This window comes from Pelobates fuscus, chromosome 12 (genome assembly GCF_036172605.1).
Source record: "Pelobates fuscus isolate aPelFus1 chromosome 12, aPelFus1.pri, whole genome shotgun sequence".
In the NCBI taxonomy this organism is placed as follows: domain Eukaryota; kingdom Metazoa; phylum Chordata; class Amphibia; order Anura; family Pelobatidae; genus Pelobates; species Pelobates fuscus.
The window spans coordinates 129,195,190-129,220,587 of record NC_086328.1 but is presented as its reverse complement, the minus strand read 5'-3'; the positions used below and the strand labels follow the sequence as shown (position 1 = coordinate 129,220,587).

Here is a 25,398-nt window from a genome sequence, read left to right as displayed (position 1 = left end):
CTTTTGACTGGGTTGGAATTTCAGTGAAATTCTATCCGAGTTGATATAAGTATTTCATAAAGATTGAACCTTTATGAAATACTTTTTTTTGCAGGGGTAATGACAGGACCGCCTTAAAAACGTGTCAGCTTGACATTGTAAATCATATATAAAAATTATAAAACAGTGTTAGAATGATTGGTTTCCTTTAAATTTAAAGTAAAATTACATTTCCATTCCTCTAGCACACATCAACTCACAGTCCAAACAGTGAATCCCAACCTGGGACAAATCCAGGATCCCGTGTGAACCAAGACAGCGCCATCAGCAGGAAGATTATGAGTGTCACAACCTCCTGGTAACTGCAATGAAAACATGAGAAAATAACATACAGTTTAATGTCTCTTTGTAGATAAATAACCTCTTTATTCCTGTAATTGGACCCCTAGAGCAGGATTTTGAACAAAACCCAAGAATGTTTTGGACTAAGCTTGGTTCAATTAACTATTAAATCACTAATTAAATAAATCAACAGATTGTATGATGCTTAGATTGTCCCTTAGACAATATAAAAATACATTGAAGACATACCTCAATGGTCCTAACTTCTCATATTCTTGTTTTAGAATAATTCTTGAATCTTCATCAGCTGGAGACTTGGGTTTCTTTCGACAGCATTGCAAGTCTTTTAAGCTGAAATTAACATTTGTATGTGCAAATTATTTAAGTCGTTTTTTTTATTTTTTTATTTTTATGCCAATATACAGTATTTGTCAATTATTTTTCTACACTGTCGAAAATTATACATTTTTAAATTGCAATACATGTTCCTTTGTGATTATCCTGTATGTAGAAATTATACTAGCTACAATGGGATTCGTTAAACATTAAGCCTTGGACTGAACAGACAGGCTTAGAGCATCAGATGACACTCTAAGCCAATTAATAGCTGTCCATTCACAAAACAACTTACATATGTATTTTTATCAAGCCTTTTCCACGTATAGGAAGCTACTGATTGGCTTAGAGTTTCACCTAACATTCTCACCTATTCAGCCTCACCCCTCTCCGTCAATGGCGTCCTTTTTCAAGGATCTTAGAGGACGGGGCAGAGCTAAACAGCACTGAACAGGAGATTTTTTTGTGTCAAATTATTCGTCCAGAGACCTCCTGGCACAATATATTTAATCTTTAAAGCACAATTGTAGGGCAGGATTCTAAACGTGTATACATCACCATGGAACCTAATCTTTCTGCTGATTGCTTCACTTCTAGAACGTAATATAAGAATTGACCTTTACAAATAGCTTGTAACATTTTTGTCTTTGAAGGCTAGAACCTATTGCTTAGTGTTGGATGTTAACACTGCTAAGCATCTTCCATTACCCTTTTATTCATTTTCCAGAGCAGATAAACCCTGAATCAAGCTCTGGAATGTCGTCTAACAATAGGTACATTTTAGGATTATAAATGCATATGTAACAATCATATTACAAATCACCTGACTGGTATGATTGGTCCATAGGTGCTTCATGATTAATGTTTGGCTTAGCAATGGTCTACTCATTTACATTTCCTTAGAAGAAATATATGTTGAATATATTTTATTAACAATAATTAACTAGTAGTGTCTAACAATAATTAACTAGTAGTGCTCTCCAAATGCAATTGTTTTTTAACATAACACACTGTTATAAAAAATGTGAATCTTCCTCAGTGGAAGACCTTAAATCGGTATAATTTGGACAATTTCCTAATCCCAAATTTCAACAAGTCTGGCTAACATTCAAACTAGAAGACACTCAAATTCAACCCTGCCCTATTTTCTCTTAGTAATCATCGCAGAGGAGTAAATTGGTACAATGCAGATAACTCTCCTAGTTTAGACACAGCAGTCTGCTTCATTGTAGAACTTTATATGATTTACATTTATTGCAACCCAAAAATAAAATAAAAATTACTTTAAAAAAAAATAGAAGTATTACCTAAAACCTAGGAACAGCCAGTTGATCCACATCCAGGAAAATATCAGGATGATAAAAGCAATAGGGAATGAAAAGGCAATCCAGGATCCAAAATTCACAAACTTGCACCCCGGGTAACGACTATATTACATAAGAACAATAAAACAAAAAGAAAACATTACTAAAAATGTCTAAACTATTAGAAACAGTACGAACACTATATCATCCTATCCCCGGAGTTTGTAGTAATGGGAAAGCTGAGAATTATTTACAGCAAATAGAGTGACTCGTACATAGGAAAACATAATTATGGGCCAGATGGTTTTTATCTCGCAGTATGAGACAGAATTCACTTTTACTATAAGTAGAAGATCCAAGTATAAAATGCACTGCAGCCTCTTACATGCCATGCATTCTTCTCATTGTATCATATGTGATTTCCTGTTGTACGCGTGTCATCTAAAAGATGTATATTGTATGGCAGGCTATGCCTTGGCACTCTTTCATATGATGCATTGGGGAATAAAAAGAAAGAAACAAACATTATTTTTGAATTAAATAGAACTTCTAGCTAGTTTTCAGTTAGCACTTTGTATCGTTATGTAAACATCCGCGGCTTTATTTTAACTTAGGACTAACCCATATGCGCATAGAATTAAACTTGCTGTGACAAACTCAATATAATACTAATAACCAAATCATATCAGAAAACATACACGGACTTATAACATATTTATAAAGGGCTGGTGAAGACAATAATTAATGTTTCTCTCCTGCCTGCAGGATTCATAATCCACATATCTACCTGAATATGCAAATTTAATTATTTAAACTCACTTATTCCTTAGCTCGTTGCCCTGTCGTGGTTTCCCTTAGATCGTTATTCGAGAGTGTGTTCCTGATCGTGTTTTTCTGTTTTTTTGGCTTTGTTTTGACTTCCCTGATTTCTGGTACCCTTGACTTCTGGCTTTTCCTTATCGCTGTGTCTTGTTCTGTGTCCCTGACCTCGGCTAGTTTTCTGACTATTCTCGGGTACTTTAAGTCCGGCCATTCTAAGGCCCGGTAAGACGTTACCCTTAGTTCTAGGGTGTGATACTATTCTGCGTGCTGGATCAATATAATCCTGACACCGACAAGTAGTGTGTCCACGCAGCATGTCTGTTTGCCCCTCCCCAAATATGAACAATTTCAATCACATTAATAAACTGGTGAAAAAACAGGAAAACATCTTTCTAGATCTTTCTAAATTAAATGTAAGGTGTAGGATGCGTTGGATTTGAGGATGAATGATTGGGTCCCTTACATTGAAAATCAGGCTCCCTAAACAATACATCAAATCCGCAAATAAGCAGAACTTGGTATCTTGATAGACAAAAAAAACAACTTAATCTGTGAGCATGCACCAATTAAAATACAATTTAAGCTACAAACAAAGCAGAATAAATTACACATTTTACAAAACATGTTACAGATGGGGAAAGACTATTTACATTTACACAAGTAGGCGTGTGTAATAATGTAAGATATAGTAGGCCTGTGTAATAATGTAAGATATAGGCCTGTGTAATAATGTAAGATATAGGCGTGTGTAATAATGTAAGATATAGGCGTGTGTAATAATGTAAGATATAGTAGGCCTGTGTAATAATGTAAGATATAGTAGGCCTGTGTAATAATGTAAGATATAGGCCTGTGTAATAATGTAAGATATGGGCGTGTGTAATAATGCAAGATATAGGCGTGTGTAATAATGTAAGATATAGTAGGCCTGTGTAATAATGTAAGATATAGGCCTGTGTAATAATGTAAGATATAGGCGTGTGTAATAATGTAAGATATAGGCGTGTGTAATAATGTAAGATATAGGCGTGTGTAATAATGTAAGATATAGGCCTGTGTAATATTGTAAGATATAGGCGTGTGTAATAATGCAAGATATAGGCGTGTGTAATAATGCAAGATATAGGCCTGTGTAATAATGCAAGATATAGGCATGTGTAATAATGTAAGATATAGGCCAGTGTAATAGCGTAAGATATAGGCCTGTGTAATAATGTAAGATATAGGCCTGTGTAATAATGTAAGATATAGGCCTGTGTAATAATGTAAGATATAGGCCTGTGTAATAGCGTAAGATATAGGCCTGTGTAATAGCGTAAGATATAGGCCTGTGTAATAATGTAAGATATGGGCGTGTGTAATAATGTAAGATATGGGCGTGTGTAATAATGTAAGATATAGGGCGTGTGTAATAATGTAAGATATAGGGCGTGTGTAATAATGTAAGATATAGGCCAGTGTAACAATGTAAGATATAGGCCTGTGTAATAGCGTAATATATAGGCCTGTGTAATAATGTAAGATATAGGCCTGTGTAATAATGTAAGATATAGGCCTGTGTAATAATGTAAGATATAGGCCTGTGTAATAGCGTAAGATATAGGCCTGTGTAATAGCGTAAGATATAGGCCTGTGTAATAGCGTAAGATATAGGCCTGTGTAATAATGTAAGATATAGGCGTGTGTAATAATGTAAGATATGGGCGTGTGTAATAATGTAAGATATAGGCCAGTGTAACAATGTAAGATATAGGCCTGTGTAATAATGTAAGATATAGGCCTGTGTAATAGCGTAATTGTGGCGAAACCAGCTTCGCCACTGTGAACTGGAGAGGCCTGGCTGCTAGCCTCCTGCCCTGCGACTATGGCCCCTGGACATATTGTACTGGAAAAACTATATTTGGGCATGTAATAATGTATATTACTGCTACTGGGCCTTTAAGGGCCATCCGTGGATCTATGGGGACTTTTGGGATACTTAAGACTGTGGAGCGTAGTACAGTAATCCTGCCTTTAATACTTTAATGTCATGTATGTATTTTTGTATGCAGTTTAACCTGGGATATGTATGCAGCATTCATCTGATTGTTCGGTAGAATCACTCCATTCATTGTATTGAGGAAACTACCGAACAACCAGACCACCCAGGACTAAGTGTGCCTCCAATTACCGTTTGCAACAATGTTGCAAACGGGTAATTGGCAATCAGTGTAATGTATTCTTTGTCCTCTGGGTGTCCGCCATTCGGGAAACAAACACGTGGCGGCGGCCATCTTAAACTACCGAACAGCGGTGTTTTGCCGTCGAGTGTCTGGAACTAAAATCGGACACTTGACTAGGCAACCACCGCTGAGACCTCCATACTTCCAGAAATTCGTATAAAAACTACCGAATGACAAGCCGTTCGGTAGAAAGAACCCCACAAACAAGGGAATTCATTCAAACCCTCTCCAGGCTCTATAACACAGGTAATTCGTCTGTTTCATTCACTTGTTTGTGACCGACCGCAGGGCCAAAATGCATGGAACTGTTTTCGGATACTTTACCCATGCGGTCGGTCAAATCTTTGGAACCTCATATCTCCCGAACCATTCATCCGAATGACCTGATTCTTGGATATGTTGTCCCCCTGAATAAGGGCTATCAGGGGATACCTGTTTTGGAGGTGTAGCATGTGTATTTGGGGTACATCCAGGAATTGGGGAAAAGGGTGTACGGTATAATTATGTTAAGTGCTAATCTAAGGGGAGGAAATGTGTGGGAGGTACATCCATGTGATTGGTTAAATTCATCCTCCCCCTGGGAGTGTCCTGTATGTACTTGTTTGTAATAAAAGCCAGACTGGGTGTCCCAGTCCAGAGTTCTTGCTTAACCCTCAAAGCGATGTGTCGTCTCGGTCTTTGGGGGAATGGGATTGTATGCTGACTGCCAAGAGTGTAAGCCGATGTCTGCTTTTCTTGTTCAGCTGTTCCAGTGTTCGTGTGGTTCCAGTCGGGAGAATGGTGTTTGCAGTAGCTGCCGGTGCATCTGGAAAGGGGATTATCGCCTAAACTGGGTTTTATCCTCTTCTGTTCCAGTGTTCGTGTGGTTCCAGTCAGGAGAATGGTGTTTGCAGTAGCTGCCGGTGCATCTGGAAAGGGGATTATCGCCTAAACTGGGTTTTATCCTCTTGTAAGTGAAACGGTCCGTTACAGTAATATATAGGCCTGTGTAATAATGTAAGATATAGGCGTGTGTAATAATGTAAGATATAGGCGTGTGTAACAATGTAAGATATAGGCCTGTGTAATAATGTAAGATATAGGCCTGTGTAATAATGTAAGATATAGGCATGTGTAATAATGTAAGATATAGGCATGTGTAATAATGTAAGATATAAGCATGTGTGATAATGTAAGATATAGGCCTATGTAATAATGTAAGAAATGGGTCTGTGTAATTATGTAAGATATAGGCCAGTGTAATATTGTAAGATATAGGCCAGTGTAATAATGTAAGATATAGGCCTGTGTAATAATGTAATATATAGGCCTGTGTAATAATGTAAGATATGGGTCTGTGTAATTATGTAAGACATTTTATGTGACATCAGAAGACAACTCAATCAGCTTTTCTTCCTCATGAGGATTAAGAGCGGATTCATTTATATCTTCCAAAAAGGGATTATTAATCCAGAGGTTAGCTTTACGTGGATCTTCATTTTCAGGGAAAAAATTATTAAAGTTTTCAGCTAACGCTCTTAAATGTTGTTTTATTATGTTGAATATGACTTTCTGGTTGATATCAGTAGCATTCAAAAATTCTCTCGAAAGTGGAAACATTTCTATATCCTCCTCCTGTACGCGATTATCCCAAAGAGCCAGCTTCTTTTTGAACGCATCCATGTTATTTCTTAGAGTAAAAATATTCGTACAAGACCCCTGAAGAGAAATATTAAGTTCGTTCAGAATGTTAAATATGTCCGCCATATATGCAAGCTTAGCCATCCATTCCTCATTCAACAAAGGCTCTACTAGGTCAGATTTTCGCTCTCACAGATACTCTTTTACTTCTTCCCTCAGTTCGAACAGTCGTGTAAGAACTCTCGATAACCATCTCACTTCTGCATGGAGTAGGAGATGTTGATGATGTGAGTCCATACTCTCATACAGAGTCGTTAACAGACTCGAGTTCGTAGCTCAACTCCGAATTTTGTTAATGATCTTCATGATAATTCTACTCCTGAGCGACGACTATGCTCGCAGCACTGTCCATACACACACCAACGCATTTACTCCAGTCCAAGACTTTTTTTTTTTATCCATCTTGTAGGGTTTCAAATTTTTGTAAAAAAAATAATTCATTTTCTGAAATTCCACAACACGATAGGTCACTGTCTGCCCGGGCCTGCACAGCTGGTAAAGCTTTTCTGGTTCCTGCAGTACTCGCCGATGTTCTATTAAAATCCCCTACCTTGTGAAAATCTCCTACTCTCTTCCGGTGAGGGGAATCAACTGGAGCCTGTGCTGTACATGCGTGCTTGCACTCCTGCTGGGGTACGGAAATCTGATAGAGACCCTGAGCATGTCCTGGGAACTCCTCCACAGCCAGGTCGGAAGTGATGTGCTGCCTTGGTTTCTCGTCACAGCCGCGTGTCTCCCCGGCAGTCTATCTGCCCGACTCCCCCGTCACAGTACAAATTGAAAACCTCCAAGCATCATAACCACTACATGTTGTAGTGCATTCTTTTAACAGCTTGTATTTTTTTAACGCATAATGAATTCTCTGCCGATTGAAAATGAGTTGTAATCATTCCCAGTTCAGGTCACAGGACAGGTTTACATGTGACAGGATATCCATTCACCTAAGTATCTTAGCATCATTAGGCTTATAATGTGTTCTCTATTTGTTTACAAATCAATAAATAATCAATCAATCAGTTAGATAACACAGTGTGCTAATGCAGTAACTAATACGATATTCCAGGCATGGTCAAATTAGCCTTTCAACCTTCCAAGGATAATAAAATGAATAACGTAAATCTGCGTAATAGTAACAGTTATAAATCATGCGTTACATTGTAATCAAAAAAGGTTAGTATTATTATGTGATTTAGAACATGCTGCTCTAAAATATGCCTAGGGAAAGAGAGGCGATTCTTTTTGTTTGATAGATCTTTCTGCTCCTCGTTCCAAAAATGATAATAAAAATACTTTTTAGCTATGTGATGACAAAATCCTAAATCCAGCCATGACAGTGGTAGACCCAGCAATGTTACATGTACAACAGTAAAGCGGCTCACAGCATCGATATACAGAATTGTTCAGACTAAATATTTTGTAAGGTACATACGTCTCAAACTGTTCAATAAATATAAGGTTAGTGGATGTCCCAGTAAGCGTTGACATTCCTCCTATAGTAGAAGAGTAAGCAATGCCCAATGAAAATGCTTTGCACATCATGTGATCACGTTTAGTTCTGTAAAATTGGCCAGATTTTCCCTGTAAATAATAATAAAAAAAATAGGTGAATAGTCACAAGAATTAAAGTAACAGAGAAACATAATAATGGAGTTTTCTAACATGTTAAAAGGACACCTCAATATCCAAATCACCCAAAAAAGATAAGTCATGGTCTTGTAGATATACCCCAATGAAAACATACTTGTGTTTATGTATTTTGTTTAATTGAGGTACGTTCAAAAACAGCTTGCAATCTCTGCAGATCTCATCTGCGGCCTGTGCAAGCCCTCCCCTTCTAAGCCCTCCCAGACTTTCTGTGGCTGTCCAATCACAGACTTCCCAATGCAGCTCAATGGATCACTGGAAGCATCGGAAAAATCAGATCTGCGAGTACACGTGCATTAAGATCACACATAAATATGCTTAGAGTGCAATCCCTGGGTTCAGGACTGGAACTAGTCAAGCACTTATCTGTCAATACAACCAAATGTTCTTGACAACGGATCACTTTAATATACTCAATAGTTTTTTTTATATGTCTACACATGGGAAAATCGGTCCTTATTAGAACAACAAGTTTACATAAATTCACAGTTACCGGAATATTTTGTAAACTTGTTTTCAGGGTATAATAACAACTCGGTGCAAATAAAATATAACTATGTAAATCATCAAATTCCCACATGGCATTTCTCAGCCACCAGCATCTATGCAGCAAAAGCACAATGCTTACTGAACCTAGAACGTCAGGTCATTGCTCGCAGTGCGACCACTTTCTAGAAGTTCTAAAAGTCGCTGGACAGTGAAGCGAATCGAGATATTGATATAAAGCCCTAGCAACTTTATGAATTTCTTTATTAAAGGATCACTATAGGGTCAGGAACACAAACATGTATTCCTGACCCTATAGTCTTAAAACCACCATCTAGCCCCCCTGGGCCCCTCATGCCTCCATAAAGGTCCAGGAAGGATCTCTAACAGCCATCTGAGGAGTGGCCAGTGAAGTTATCACTAGGCTGTAATGTAAACACTGCATTTTCACTGAAAAGACAGTGTTTACAGCAAAAAGCCTGAAGGTAATGATTGTACTCACCAGAACAAATTCAATAAGTTGTAGTTGTTCTGGTGACTATAGTGTCCCTTTAATCTTTTACCAAAATGGGAGTCAAGTTCTTCAATGTGTCCATATTTAATAGAAGTAAAAATACTTCATAGAAAACAGAGAGATAGCAAAAAGAAATCAATTTACCTAGACACAAAAAGTGCTCTAACGAGTCTTTAGGAACCTTTATAGGACAGCCTGGTGAGTTCATTTAACAGTTATCTGGTAATTTACTTTGTATAATACTTTATATATGAGATATTTATCAGTCAAACATTTTTCTGTTTATTAGTGGTAGACAAGGGGGGCTAATACACACATTAATATATTGCTTTCAATCCCAAAGCTCTAATTCTTCTTGGGGGATAGTACAGTACTTATTGTTTTCCAATTTAACAGCATGCCACGGGAATTTGAAATGGTTGTTTTGAAGAGGTAAACCAAAAAGCACGCCACTGTAAAAGGACCATATTAGTGCCTAGAGAGGAATTTAATGACAATAACCACAGGCAAGCGGACCTGTTGCACAAGCGTCTCGTTAATTGGATAAGTGATTTAATAGACACAGCTTGCAAATGAGGATGCACTCTGCAAATCTAAAGTTAGGCCCAAGGGCATAATATGACAGGAGAGAAGTGTAAACAAAATAAAAGTTCAGATCTTTTCCTGACATTTGAGTAAAAAAAAAAAAAAAAAGAACGAACACACTTCTCTATTGGCATAAGTGTACGTGAAGACACACGCTTGACATTTGCATGCTTATTGTTAGTTAGTCACCTGTTTTGTATATTTTCGGTTTTCAAATGTTGGCTCCTCCTGAAAAATAATAAATAGTAGTATTGTCAAATGAAACCGTTCGCTATTATTTGTAATTAGCAGTAAAAGAAAAACATTTGCTACTGCATGTATTTAAAATGTCATTTTTAGAATTTAATAAGCATTAGAAAACACGGTTAAAGTTGTAACAAGTAAGGAGTAAGTGAGGTGAGCGCTATGGGAGGAAGGAGGAAGAAGAAGGAAGGAGGGAGGAAGAGGAGGAGGAACATCCACCTGCCTGTCCCAAAATAGGTTAATAATCTTAATTAATAAATATATATATCAACCCGTATATTCTTTTTTTCTATGGTCAGACACATAACACTTCATAACAAACTTGACATAATATTACATTAAAGATAATTGATTGATCTGAATCTCTTTTTTGAGTTTTAATCCATTACATTAATCCACAAAATTCTCTAGTTCTACAGCTTTTATTTCTCCAAGGAGTTTGTCATAGTTTGGTTAAATACGTGTAGAGGATTTTATTTGTTTCTTCTTCAAATAGAATAGACATTGGCATTTATTTTAGATTATCTTTTCGTAGTCACCAGCTGTAACTGCTTCTCGGTCTCATCTTTCTACTCCTCAGATCGCTAATCAAATATGTAAAAAGAGAAATGTGATTCACACTTCTTGTGGTTCCACATCCTAGGCCCCACTGATACTTTGCACGTTTGTGGGAGCCAATGGAGAAGGCTTGGAGAACGATAGGCAGAAAGCTGAATTGTACTCACAAGGTGAAACGGATTTAACATCCATGATTCCCTAAACAAATCTGAAATGTCTTCAATTATTTGTGCCAGTAGGTTGTCTTATATATTGAAGAAAAGCATTCAAATACCAAATATTATTTCACAGCTTCATATTCAAAAGAACAAGCTCAAATACATGAATAAATTAAAAAAGATATATAATAAACATTGGCCGGTTGAAATGCAATATTGTTGTTTAATTCAGTTCTAGATGTTTTATAAATATAGTGTAGCCCTGCTCAGGAAATAAAATGTATCCTGGTGCTTTCCCTTTAAGATGTAGCAGTCTTCTACTCAAGTGACAGTAAGGGTTATTGTTAGGGATACAAAATACAAAACAATTGAAAATACTGTTATGTCAGGCAACAGACACATACCTCATGTTCTTCAGTGTTTACAGCGCTGTTATCTAAAATGTTATTGCTGTATAACAAACAAACGAAAAATAATATAAACGTTATCATACAGACTATGGAATATAATTTCACCAAATTTCAATTCTCTTATTGAAACAGACTGTCTCGAAAATAACTGCGCAGTATAAACAGTGCAGCAAGATTGTCACATTGTTTAATGTTCTAACTTTAATTCTCTTTGTTAGTGCCACCTCTGCTAACTTGCCCTATATAAAGCCCAGAACGTGAAAGGCAAGTCCATTAAGAGTGGGGTGATTCTCTGTATTAGTTATAATCCTTCTACACTATATACAGTATGTTCCAAACTTCTAGCAAGCATATAGATAACGATTCTGAAGTTCTGTTTGGTCTGTGGCAGTTTTATTGCTGCATTTTAAAACGTGATTTCTCATGGGGGGGGGGGGGGGTGAGGGTGGGGGGGGGGGGGGGCAAAAGGGGGACCACTGAATACTTTTAACTGAGCTTTGCATGTCTCTGATAGTAATCTTTCCTTCAGCCAGTTTTCTGTTTGCACACAAGGTTTCACACATACCCTACTAACAAAACCTTTTCATCTAAACCTCCTAGGGTAAAAAGAGGTGGGGGGGAGGGGGGGGGGGGAGGGAGGTGCTGCACGCCAGATTTAAAATAGTAATGGAAGATAGGAGGATAAAACACTGTTACTATGGCAGAGACATGCAATCCCCACAAATTGTAGTTAGTAGAATCAGTACATTGGTATCACGATGTGTAGCACAAGACAGCAGATTTATTGGATCATTTAGACAAAACAGACATACAACATTTCTGAAATAATACAGAAACGATAACCGTTTAAATACCTGCGTTAGAGGCAATTCCTGCCCAAACATCTGTCTTGGTTTCAAAATGTGATGTCACGGGGGTAACTGAGTGTTTGTCGAATATTGGTGAATCGAATAAATCAGGTTGTGCTTCCCTTACTAGCTCTGATTTCAATATCTTTCTTTTAAATCAGAAAACTAACTTCCGAATTTACTCCCCTGGGCCTCGGATGTTGTGTTTCAGGGTTTGCTCTGCTTGTATTTATAATGTGCGTTATTGGTTAGAACTGTCCCTTACTAAAGCATGGCTTCATATTATCGGAGGACACTTCGCTCACTTGAGGCTTCGTAGCTCATTCCTTATAGCAAGCGGATGACGTGAAAACTTTATTTATTTATTTTTATTGTGTTAACATTAAATTGTTCTCTTTTCCGTTTTTTATTTCCCTTCTACTTCCCTCTCTCTTTTCCAAGCTGTTGCAACTTCTTGTAAAACGGTCATGGTTAACCAAAAGCATTTAATGATTTTTCCCAAATGTACAGTATTTCTTTTACGGTTTTGATCCATCGGAGCTCTACAGTACCCTCAACCGTTTGTGTTCTTATTAAACTTGGAAGCTGGAACGGAAGACACATTTATGAGATAATAGTGGTTTGTTTTCCGTCTTACTTGTAATTGGAGAAGTTACACTCAGAAACTACCGGATAGTAATGATGGTCGGAACAATCATGAAAACGAAATTACGCAAAAAATGCTAAATATTTTCATTACTTCCTTTTCATACAAGAGAAAATCTGTATATTGCACAATCGATCAATGGATGGATATAGATAGAAAGAGAGACAGATAATATACTGATGGACACACTCAGCACCGCTGTACTAAAGAGCAATAGTGAAAATGGCCAGACAGCATATATATATGTATATATTTATTTACCTTTCGGAGGTCAAATCTATCTTTGTAGTGTCTATAAAAAAAAAGAAAAAACAAGGATCAAATAATAACATAAAATTGGTCACCCAGTACAACTCTGAAAGTGCACTATCACATAAACTAAACATAGGATCATTTCAGACACAATCAAAAGATATAAATTTATTGGTAAAATATGGCTGTACCTTGCCATTTCCATTGTGCAAGATTCGAAAACAGGTGCATATTGTATGTTATTGCTCAGGCACAATCTGCGCGCCTGTATTATAGATTAAAGCTGGAGTGTACAAAGAGGGCATGGCTCTTGGTAGCTTCATTTGGCAGGAAGATGGTGGTGAAGCAGTGCAACCATTGAGAGCCACTGTGCAAACAGTCATGACACCTGGACAGGTTTATTTCTGTAGTGAACTGCAGAGTCTCTCGCTATATATAGGTATGGAACATGAATTGCATGCATAGTGGTAGTTTTACAAAGTATTCTGAATAAAAAACACATACAGAGTTATTTACTCAAGTGAGAATTGTTGGTAATTCAAACTCAATTTAGAATTTTATGAAAAAATGCTTCACATGTGTCTCCCTCCCCCCCTCTCTGTATCTTATTCCCGCGCCCAGGCCCCCCATGTGCCTCACTCCCTCTCTACCGACAGCCCCTCCATGTGTCCCATTCCCTCTCCCCCCTCACCCCATCCATGTGTCCCATTCCCTCTCCCCCCTCACCCCATCCATGTGTCCCATAGACACCTTCTCCTCCAGCCCCATCATAATTCCCATTCCCTCTCCCCTTAGCCCCTCCATGTTTCTCAGACCCTCCTCCCTCCCAGCCCCTCTATGTGTCCCATTTCTCCTTCTCCCCTCCCTGTGTCCCATACCCTCCCTCTCTCCCCCCTCCCCTACATGTGTCCCATTCTGCCCTCTCTCCCCCTCTCTTCCATGTATCCCATACCATCTCCCTCCTCCTCTCCCTTCCATGTATCCCAAACTCTCTCTACCTCCTCCCTTCCCTTCCATGTGATCCATACCCTCCATGTTTCCAATTTTTGCCTCTCTCCCCTCCCCTCCAGGTGTCCCATTTCTCCCTCTCTCCCTCCCTCCCCTCCAGGTTTCCCATACCCGCCATGCCCTCCCTGTGTCCCATACCCGCCATTCCCTCCCTGTGTCCCATACCCGCCATTCCCTCCCTGTGTCCCATACCCTCCATTTCTCCCCCTCCCTGTATCCCATACCCTCTCTCCCCCCTCCCCTCCTGTACCTTACTGGCCGCGTTTCCCGGTCTGACAGGAAGTGCTCTCACAGTGAGCATTTCCGGTCAGACCGCTCGGCCACGCTACACACAGGCAGGAGGGAAGCAGCACAGTGAAGCTCTCCCTTTGTGCCAGACCTCCGGGAACTGCGGAGGTGCACAGCAACACAGGCCCATAAGGTATCTAAGCTGCCCACGGTAGCAGCTACGACTCCTGCAACTGTGTTAGGTACGCCAGTGGCTGGAGTCAACTTTGGGGTTAAATCATTCATCAATGATCATGGAGAGTGTAGTAGGTAGGAGAAATGACACAACACCCAGTGGAAGACAGAAAAGTCCTACATTGGAGTTGGTTAGGTTGCAGGGTATAAGGGCATAACCCTAGAATATAATATGAAAAAAGAGAAAGAGACTGAACAGGGATTATAATGAAATTCTCCCAATTATCAGTCCCTATACCCCAAATGAAAATTGTTCTTTAGTTTTGTGGCAACACAAAAATAATAAAAAGTGAAAAAATAAAACATATATATATAGGAATCATCTGTTAAATGCTAAATGTTCAATACACCTTTGCCATAAAGCTACTAAGTTAGTTTCTGAGGTAGAAAGTATAAAATGTAGTCATTTAATTTGTAATAGTATCTCAGTGAACTAAAGTAGCTATTGGTGTATTGGTGTAGGAAAGCTAAATCACTATACCCAAATCACCTCAATGGTGAATATGATTAGGTATCACCCATTATAGTCAATAGCTAAGTAGGTAAGATAGCTTATCGAGATCAAAAGAAAAATGAGGGGTATAGCCAGAAATGAAACTGGTACTATGTGTTTATCTGCGATCAAATTCGTCAGAGTAAATAGCCCGTAATAGTGTGGTGCAAAAAAGACCCCTCCGTAATTATATATAAGAATCTATTGAGTATACTCTATATCACCCATATTGCAAATCATAGGGTATAGGTATAGGACAATCGTCATCCCATAAACATGTGATGTCAAAGTAGGGATGATTAAGGACTTATAGATCTAACTAGAAAAGCTAGTTAATAAAGGATACTCAAATATAGATAAATTAGTAGCTGCCCTAGTAGATAGACCCCATTGCTAAGTATAAACATGAAATGCTGTAGCTAAAGATAACGAAAAAAGCGAGTCTAACGAGCAGCAAACTAAAAATCCTAAGTCCTCACATGAAGCCAGCAAACTAGAGATCCTAAGTCCTAAGATACAGTCAAAGCTTCTCCTAATATAGAGATCAGCTAACAGATGCCTAAACTACATAACGACCAAGTGGTCGCGGTAAAGAGCTCTTTTATTATTTTTGTTCCCTAAGAGGGATTAATAAAAATTTATTATTTTGAATATATTTCTTTTAAGTTCTATACTGGCAATCTGTTGCCACAAAACTAAAGAACAATTTGCATTTGGGGTATAGGGATTGATAAGAGTGTAGTAGGTAGATCGGTTACGTTAATACTCACATGCAGCTCAAGAATACGTAATTGCCAACTGGATGCCCTGCCCACACCCACACAACATTATCTACACTCATTCTGTTTATCTAAATTCTGTTAAATCTAACAAAAGATAAACTATTAAAGTTAGAAGAGGAATCCGTTAGTGAACTGTGTCTTGTGCTAGGACTTAAAAAGGAAACAGAAATGTAGGTATAAATATAGACATTGGCTAAACAGTGAGATGTTATGAGCTGGTAACAGCTTGGTAATACAACGTCAGTATTCAATCAATAACATTTCCTGAACTTCGGTCAAAACGGAGTGTGTTTTCAGTGTAATCATTGTGATGTTGGAAATTTAATCAACTTAAAACAGAGCTTAACTTCAGTCGTCATCATGACACAAATAATACATAAGGTTATCGAGAAACAAACTAGATCCAACCAGGAAGTACCTGACCTGACCTGATCGTGTGTAGTGGTGATAATAAGGGACTTGTCTCATTAAACGGTTTTGTTCCAAATCTCCATTAGCAAGCTTGTATCTCTTTGCGCACGTGTTCAAATCTGACATTTTGAGTATTGCGTACAAGTTTTTTTGTGGGGTTATTGATTCCACTATTTTATTATTCGTCCTAACTGAATATTTGCACATTTTGCACTTTAATTGTATATATTTGTTCAGCTGATGCTCTAAGCCAATAAGCAATGACCAATGAGTTGGTATGATAATGTGAAAGCATAGATTTCCACTTAAACATCACAGCTCAGACTGCAAAGAGCAATGGCACTCGACAGAGCCAGGCAATTAAAGGGTGACTGGGCTAGAATTAAATCTAGACCCGTGCGGCATGGGCAAAAAAGTGGGTAAAGTCAACTTTTTAATGCGATCGAAGGGGTATGGGGACCTAAACAGACATTTCAGGACTGTAGTGTTCCTTTAAGTAGCTGGGTCATACTACAATTAAATTCTAGGTCATAAAACAGAGGACTCAGTTATGAAAGAGTGTGCAGCGGGTTCGTTGAATTGAATGAGGTGAAACAGTATGTAGCCGGATTTAAGAACCCAGGGTTCTCAAATGGCCCCATCACAATGCTAGGAGGCCCTATGCATGAGAATATGTAGACAGGTTCTAATATTGTTGGTCACAGTTATGAAAGAGGCTTACTCAAAAACGTACTGAGAAACTTATATAGTCAAGTCATAGAATTGAGTTTGTTAGTTACTAAAGATATCTAGGAGTTCATTAAAAACCAAGAGTAATTAGCATAGATCTACAGAGCATGAGTAACTCTAATAAGTTACAGGTGTCCATCAAGTTCAGCCTCACATCTGCTTTGCTGATTCCTCTCCAGTACAGGGCCCGCCTTAGGGGTGTGCTCACACATGGCCGGCTGGGGTTATAAAAAAAAATAATAATAATATTGCGGTGTGGGCGGAGCTTGCCGTGTGGCGGAGGTTGAGCTAAACTGTCAGCAGGTGCGGAGCTAAAAGTGCCGGGTAACTGCTGCAGTGGAAGCAGGAAGAAGTCCCTGCTTCCCAAACAACCAGTCTCCAGGAGCTGCACTGCTTCCACGCCTCCATAATGTGTGATTATCTCTCTGTGTCTATGTCTATGTGACTGTCTGCCTGTGTGTCTGTGTGTATGACGGTCTGCCTGTGTGTGTTTGGCTGCCCACCCGTGTGTGTGTGTGGCTGCCTGCCCGTGTGTGTGTGTGTGGCTGTCTGCCCGTGTGTGTGTGGCTGTCTGCCCGTGTGTGTGTGTGTGGCTGTCTGCCCGTGTGTGTGTGTGTGGCTGTCTGCCCGTGTGTGTGTGTGTGGCAGTCTGCCCGTGTGTGTGTGTGTGGCAGTCTGCCCATGTGTGTGTGTGTGGGGCAGTCTGCCCGTGTGTGTGTGTGTGGCAGTCTGCCCGTGTGTGTGTGTGTGGCAGTCTGCCCGTGTGTGTGTGTGTGGCAGTCTGCCCGTGTGTGTGTGTGGCTGTCTGCCCGTGTGTGTGTGTGTGGCTGTCTGCCCGTGTGTGTGTGTGTGGCTGTCTGCCCGTGTGTATGTGTGTGACTCAGGGGCGTACTTAGAGCATTTGGCAGCCGGGGCGGATCCTGTGCTTGGCACCTCCTCGCCCTTCCCCCCCCAAAAAAAACCTGTAATTTTTTTTAAATGTTTTCTTTTTTTTACACTTTGTAAACTTTGCAAAGCCCCTCCTACAAAACCCTTGTCCTTCCCCGCCCCTCCTTTAAAACCACTGTCCTGCCCACTTCTACAAATCCTGTACTGCCACGTCTACAAAACCCCCGCAACCCCCTTCCACAATGTGGCAGAACCAACCTCGCCACTGGAGGAGCCTGGTTGCCTGCCTGCTGCCTTTTGACTTTGGACCGGCATTTAAATACTTTATGTATTTCTGCCCTGGCGTTCGGTAGATTCTCGGATTTACTGAATTAACTCATTTAACCCAGATAACTATGCCATGGAGCCTATTCGTGTAATACAAGACTTTGGCTCCATGGCAATTGAACTGTAGGTGTGTGGTCTGATCGCCATTCAGTAATAATGTGCGCTCAGACCTAAGCTATCTGGGGATATGTTGCATGTCTGTATTTTATATACCGTATTTTTCGCTCCATAAGACGCACCTCACCATAAGACGCACCTAGTTTTTAGAGGAAGAAACCCAGAAAAAAATATTCTGAACAAACTGTCCCATAGTGTTTCTTACTATGGGACAGTTTGTTCAGAATATTTTTTTTTCTCCCCTGTCCCATAGTGTCCCCCCCCATAGACTTCATCTCCCCCCCCCCTCCCCATAGACTTCATCTCCCCCCCCCCTCCCCATAGACTTCATCTCCCCCCCCCCTCCCCATAGACTTCATCTCCCCCCCCCCTCCCCATAGACTTCATCTCCCCCCCCCTCCCCATAGACTTCATCTCCCCCCCTCCCCATAGACTTCATCTCCCCCCCCTCCCCATAGACTTCATCTCCCCCCCCCTCCCCCATAGACTTCATCTCCCCCCCCTCCCCATAGACTTCATCTCCCCCCCCCTCCCCATAGACTTCATCTCCCCCCCCCTCCCCATAGACTTCATCTCCCCCCCCCTCCCCATAGACTTCATCTCCCCCCCCCTCCCCATAGACTTCATCTCCCCCCCCTCCCCATAGACTTCATCTCCCCCCCCCTCCCCATAGACTTCATCTCCCCCCCCCTCCCCATAGACTTCATCTCCCCCCCTCCCCATAGACTTCATCTCCCCCCCCCTCCCCATAGACTTCATCTCCCCCCCCCTCCCCATAGACTTCATCTCCCCCCCCCTCCCCATAGACTTCATCTCCCCCCCCCTCCCCATAGACTTCATCTCCCCCCCCCTCCCCATAGACTTCATCTCCCCCCCCCTCCCCATAGACTTCATCTCCCCCCCCCTCCCCATAGACTTCATCTCCCCCCCTCCCCATAGACTTCATCTCCCCCCCCTCCCCATAGACTTCATCTCCCCCCCCTCCCCATAGACTTCATCTCCCCCCCTCCCCATAGACTTCATCTCCCCCCCCTCCCCATAGACTTCATCTCCCCCCCCTCCCCATAGACTTCATCTCCCCCCCCTCCCCATAGACTTCATCTCCCCCCCCTCCCCATAGACTTCATCTCCCCCCCCCTCCCCATAGACTTCATCTCCCCCCCCCTCCCCATAGACTTCATCTCCCCCCCCTCCCCATAGACTTCATCTCCCCCCCCTCCCCATAGACTTCATCTCCCCCCCCTCCCCATAGACTTCATCTCCCCCCCCTCCCCATAGACTTCATCTCCCCCCCCTCCCCATAGACTTCATCTCCCCCCCTCCCCATAGACTTCATCTCCCCCCCTCCCCATAGACTTCATCTCCCCCCCCTCCCCATAGACTTCATCTCCCCCCCCTCCCCATAGACTTCATCTCCCCCCCCTGCCCATAGACTTCATCTCCCCCCCCTGCCCATAGACTTCATCTCCCCCCCCTGCCCATAGACTTCATCTCCCCCCCCTCCCCCATAGACTTCATCTCCCCCCCCTCCCCATAGACTTCATCCCCCCCCTCCCCATAGACTTCATCCCCCCCCCTCCCCATAGACTTCATCCCCCCCCCTCCCCATAGACTTCATCCCCCCCCCTCCCCATAGACTTCATCCCCCCCCTCCCCATAGACTTCATCTCCCCCCCTCCCCATAGACTTCATCTCCCCCCTCCCCATAGACTTCATCCCCCCCATAGACTTCATCCCCCCCTCCCCATAGACTTCATCTCCCCCCCCCCCATAGACTTCATCTCCCCCCCCTCCCCATAGACTTCATCTCCCCCCCCTCCCCATAGACTTCATCTCCCCCCCCTCCCCATAGACTTCATCTCCCCCCCTCCCCATAGACTTCATCTCCCCCCCCTCCCCATAGACTTCATCCCCCCCCTCCCCATAGACTTCATCCCCCCCCCTCCCCATAGACTTCATCTCCCCCCCTCCCCATAGACTTCATCTCCCCCCCTCCCCATAGACTTCATCCCCCCCATAGACTTCATCCCCCCCTCCCCATAGATTTCATCCCCCCCTCCCCATAGATTTCATCCCCCCCTCCCCATAGACTCCATCCCCCCCTCCCCATAGACTCCATCCCCCTCCCCTCCCCATAGACTTCATCCCCCTCCCCTCCCCATATTCTTCTCTTCTATCCCATATTCTCCTCTCCCATACTGTCCCCCTCCCCTTGTCCCATAATTACTTACCTGTCTTGTAGCGTTGGCCGGCAGCACAGGGCGCACCGCGGTACTGGAACTTGAATTTCGGGTTCCGGTTTCCGGCGGGACTGAAAGGAAGTGCGCACTCAGCTTGTGCACACTTCCTTTCAGTCCCGCCGGAAACCGGAACCTGAAATTCAAGTTCCAGTACCGCGGTGCGCCCTGTGCTGCCGGCCAACGCTACAAGACAGGTAAGTAAAGCTTCATATTCGCTCCATAAGACGCACAGACATTTTCCCTCACTTTTGAGGGGAAAAAAAGTGCGTCTTATGGAGCGAAAAATACGGTAATAAATGTAACCTTGTGTATTTTATTGTATTTTACTGTCTTTTTACTGCCATGTGCTTAATGGAGTTTTGCCTCTGTCCTTGGCGATAATTGGATTACTTCTCAATTATCTCCAGGATAGAAGACTCTGTGGAACTGGTTTTGGGCAGAAAAGACATGCTTCATCTGGTCACAAAGGACTTTGATCTATCTTTTGAACCAATGGACCAATTTGGATGATTTTGACATATGTTTGTATTTGTGATGCATACTTTTAAAGTTATGAATAATGTGTAAAAACTGTATTTCTCTTCACTACCAGCTGCAGAAGTAGGGGACCTCATAGACATTACATTACCCATTGTGTAAGGTAATTGTATCACAGGCAGAGGGGAGGATTTTGTGTGGGAGTGTCTGAGTGTATTGTACGTGTTTATTGGTTGTTTTCAAAAACCCTGTGGGCAGTACTATGTTTGTGGATTGTGAATAAAAGAGGCTGTATGTGCCAGTACAGTTAGTTCTGTTTGACCCTCAAAACGAAGTGTCGTCTCGTCATTGGGGGAATTGGATTGTATGCTGATTGCCAGGAGTGTAAGCTGATTGTATGCTTTTCCTGTTCAGCGGTTTACAGCATTCATATGTTTGAGAGCATTCGTATGCTTCTCCAGTTCGGTGGTTGTGGTGTCTGCTAGAGTGCTTCGAGCCCTCAGGAAGTGCTAGGAGCATCCTTCAACAGAGGTACCCAGTCGGGGTGCCCGTCGATCCGTTACATTGGTGGCAGCGGTGGGATGGCATCCTAGTGAGAGGTAAAGCAGCTCAGAGACAACGTTCGTGGCTTTACAAATTGAGGGCGACGCTAGTGTTCATACAGGGTCCCTGTCTACATAAAGATTTGGGAAAATGGGGTTCGTTGACCCCTGGGCAACACACACACCTGAGGAAGAGAGTGAATTAGAATGGAGAGATATTGCCCGGAAAGAATTATGGTACGATGCCCTGGATGAAGTCCAGTATCAACGGCAGCAGCGCCTTCCTGGTGTCACATACCAGTTGGAGGAACAAATGGCCTGGCGGATGCCGCTTCTGGGAGACCAACCCGGAGGGGAGCGGGTAAGACAACTTGAGTACCTCGTGGAAAGGGAACTGAGCCTGGACGCCTCATACCGGACACTGTGGTGGTGCACTGTCCAGACAGAGACGTGGAGGGCAGAGGGCATCCAGCCGGAGGGGGAGAACTACACTAGCCCTGGCTTGTTGTGGAAGGCCTTAGCGGAAGACGTCGACTTTGGCAGTCCAGCAGAGTCACGGTACTGGGCTATCTTGCATTACCGAGGTGAGATGTTACAGGGCCCGAGATCTATTGGACTGGGAGAAGACCTCCGCCGTTTCGCTGCCATGGAACGGGGGCTGGAGATGGAGAAGGTAATTGTATCACAGGCAGAGAGGAGGATTTTGTGTGGGAGTGTCTGAGTGTATTGTACGTGTTTATTGGTTGTTTTCAAAAACCCCGTGGGCAGTACTATGTTTGTGGATTGTGAATAAAAGAGGCTGTATGTGCCAGTACAGTCAGTTGTGCTTGACCCTCAAAACGAAGTGTCGTCTCGTCATTGAGGGAATTGGATTGTATGCTGATTGCCAGGAGTGCAAGCTGATTGTATGCTTTTCCTGTTCAGCGGTTTACAGCATTTATATGTTTGAGAGCATTCGTATGCTTCTCCAGTTCAGTGGTTGTGGTGTCTGCTAGAGTGTTTGGAGCCCTCAGGAAGCGCTAGGAGCATCGTTCAACGGAGGTACCCAGTCGGGGTGCCCGTCGATCCGTTACACACAAATCCCCTGCTTATCCCCCCTTATAAAGACTCCTGTCCCAATACAAAACTCCTGCCCCCTTTTACAAAATCCCTGCAGACCCACACACACATTTATAGGCAGACAGTCATGCGCACACACAGTTACAGGCATACAGTCACAAACAGTTACAGGCAGACAGTCACACGCACACAGTCACATGCAGACAGTCATGCACACAGTTACAGGCAGACAGTCACATACATTGACACACACACGGCATCAGCAGATAGTCACATGCACACAGTCACAGACAGATAATCACACACACGTTTACAGGCAACATCAAACAGTCACAGGCAGGCAGTCACACACACATAGTCACATGCAGTCACACACAGTCATAGCCAGACAGTTACACACACAGTCAGTTACATGTAGTCACACACAGTCATAGCCAGACAGTCACGCACACAGTTACAGACAGTCACATATACAGTCACTCACACACACAGTCACAGGTAGAGAGTTGCACACACACTTACAGGCAGACACATATAGAGTTACAGACACACAGTCACATATACATTGACACACACACACACACACACACGACAGCAGCAGACAGTCACAAGCACACAGTTACAGACAGACAGCCACATATACAGTCACTCACACACAGTTACAGACAGTTTTACACACACATACACACACAGTTAGACAGTTTTACACACACACACAGTTTTACACACACACACAGTTTTACACACACACACAGTTTTACACACACACACAGTTTTACACACACAGTTTTACACACACACAGACAGTTTTACACACACACACACACACACAGTTTTACACACACACACACACACACAGTTTTACACACACACACACACACACACACACAGTTTTACACACACACACACACACACACACAGTTTTACACACACACACACACACACAGTTTTACACACACACACACACACACAGTTTTACACACACACACACACACACACACACAGTTTTACACACACACACACACACACACACACACACACACACACACACACAGTTAGACAGTTTTACACACACACATACATACACACAGTTTTACACACACACACACTGTCACAGTCACACACTATTACTTACAGACAATGGGCTGGATTCCCTGAAGTCCTTCCCTGAAGCCTGTGAAGAGGCAGGGATTCCATGGTGCTGCACCTCCATGTGCAGTAGTGACAGCAGCCTGGTGCCCCCAATTTTTAATTAGCTCCGCCCCCAATTGTCCTCTGTGCGGCCAGTTCAGCTGCTCTTTGTGTGTGTGAGCTGTTCTGGCCGCCCGGCACCCTAACTACCATGGGGGGGGGGGGGGGGTACTGTGCGCCCACAGCTCACACCGCCCCTCCTTAGTACACCACTGGTGTGACTGTCTGCATGTAAGTATGTGTATGTGTGTGGCTGTCTGCAATTGTGTGTGAGTGTGTTTATCTGCCTGTAACTGTATTTTTTTCTGCCTGATCCACAGTATTTCTGCTTGCTACTGTGTGCATGTGGTGGATTTGACAGTGTATATGTATAACTGTGTGCATCCGACTGTGGGACTGTGTGCACATAACTCTGCAAAAATATAAACCTACATTTAAACATAGGCCTAAATGCATATTTTTTTTTTTTTGTCAATCTTTGTTTTTATTGAGGCATATAGTAAAACAATACAGAAAGTAAAGCAAGGAGTTAGTGCACATAAATCACATGGTGTGTAAAACATAAAGATAGCAAGGTCACTGCTGGAACTCCTGCGAATAACAGCCTCTGTTTTACAAGTTTCAACTGAGTGTTAATATACATTTTTAAACAGGTAGATACAGCTTGGTTACAGTTAGTAAGGGCAATTGAGCCTGGGGGTCGCATATGTGGTTCTACCCCTGAGATTAAGAGAACATTTCACTGAGTACGGCATGTCTTCATTTTTGCTAGTCCTACAGAGTCTGACATTATGTTAGAGATAACAAGCTAGGCCCCTGTCAGAGTACTGTACAGGTTAGTGTAGCTGGCTATGCTGGTGTGCCAAGCCCTTAGGTATAGGAGGGTTAACGGTCCAGGGGACCAGGTAGATTATGGAGTAGGTAGGTCTAACATGTCAACCAATCACATATGCCATGTGTAAATACGCTATGGCTCAACTGCCCACGTGTTGCTCTGTTGAGAGTGCCACTAGGTGTGTAAGCAAGTTCGCTAGGCCCAGTTGGTCTACAGCCCATGTTCTAAATTGCAATATAACAGTAGTAGTCAGGGTAATCTGAGTTAAGACAAGTATTCCTCTTTCAAGACTAAGGTGTGTGTATGCATCAATTTATAGCGATGCCCTAAAACCCTCTAGGAGTCTCAGTGTGACATTTCAATTACTTGCCATAAACCAGGGTAATGAGCATTGCAATAGTCCACAAGAATGTTCAGCCTACACCACAGGGTGTGATGGTGCCATAATATATGGGAGCTAGTCCATCGGGTTGTGGAGGGAAACCTCCTCAATCCCACATATGATTTGGGGTCTGTCCTGCTTCTCTTGCATGTCTGCTCTGACCATCTGGTCGGCTGACCCTCCGTGCTGCAATTCTTCCCTTGCACCTCTTAGGTTCCCGTCGCTTGAGTGCCATGTATCTTCGGCCCGGGGCCTTAGTGGGAGCCCTGACCACATGTCCATTGACCCCATCATCGGGGTCGTGGGCCAAAGGTTCCACAGGGTCTCGGCAGCCTCCCTGGGTGTATGGGTGGTGTTGGAGAGTTACCTCCATGTGAGCCCCTAGCTCGGAAGAAGATTGTGCGGTCACAGGAACGACGTCGTCCC

At 42.5% G+C, this 25,398-nt stretch overlaps 1 protein-coding gene across 1 annotated transcript in view; it reads right to left on the bottom strand.

Annotated features, from left to right (window-relative positions):
- LOC134579405 (solute carrier family 13 member 1-like) overlaps positions 1-25,398 on the bottom strand; it is a 66,157-nt gene that overhangs the window by 12,891 nt on the left and 27,868 nt on the right. The window contains exons 5-11 of the mRNA XM_063438687.1: positions 13,039-13,069; positions 11,278-11,323; positions 10,104-10,142; positions 8,115-8,263; positions 1,965-2,084; positions 571-672; positions 240-341 (exon numbers count right to left, since the gene is read on the bottom strand). Of these exons, the coding sequence (XP_063294757.1) occupies positions 240-341; positions 571-672; positions 1,965-2,084; positions 8,115-8,263; positions 10,104-10,142; positions 11,278-11,323; positions 13,039-13,069 (589 nt within the window). The remainder of the gene's footprint in view (positions 1-239; positions 342-570; positions 673-1,964; positions 2,085-8,114; positions 8,264-10,103; positions 10,143-11,277; positions 11,324-13,038; positions 13,070-25,398) is intronic.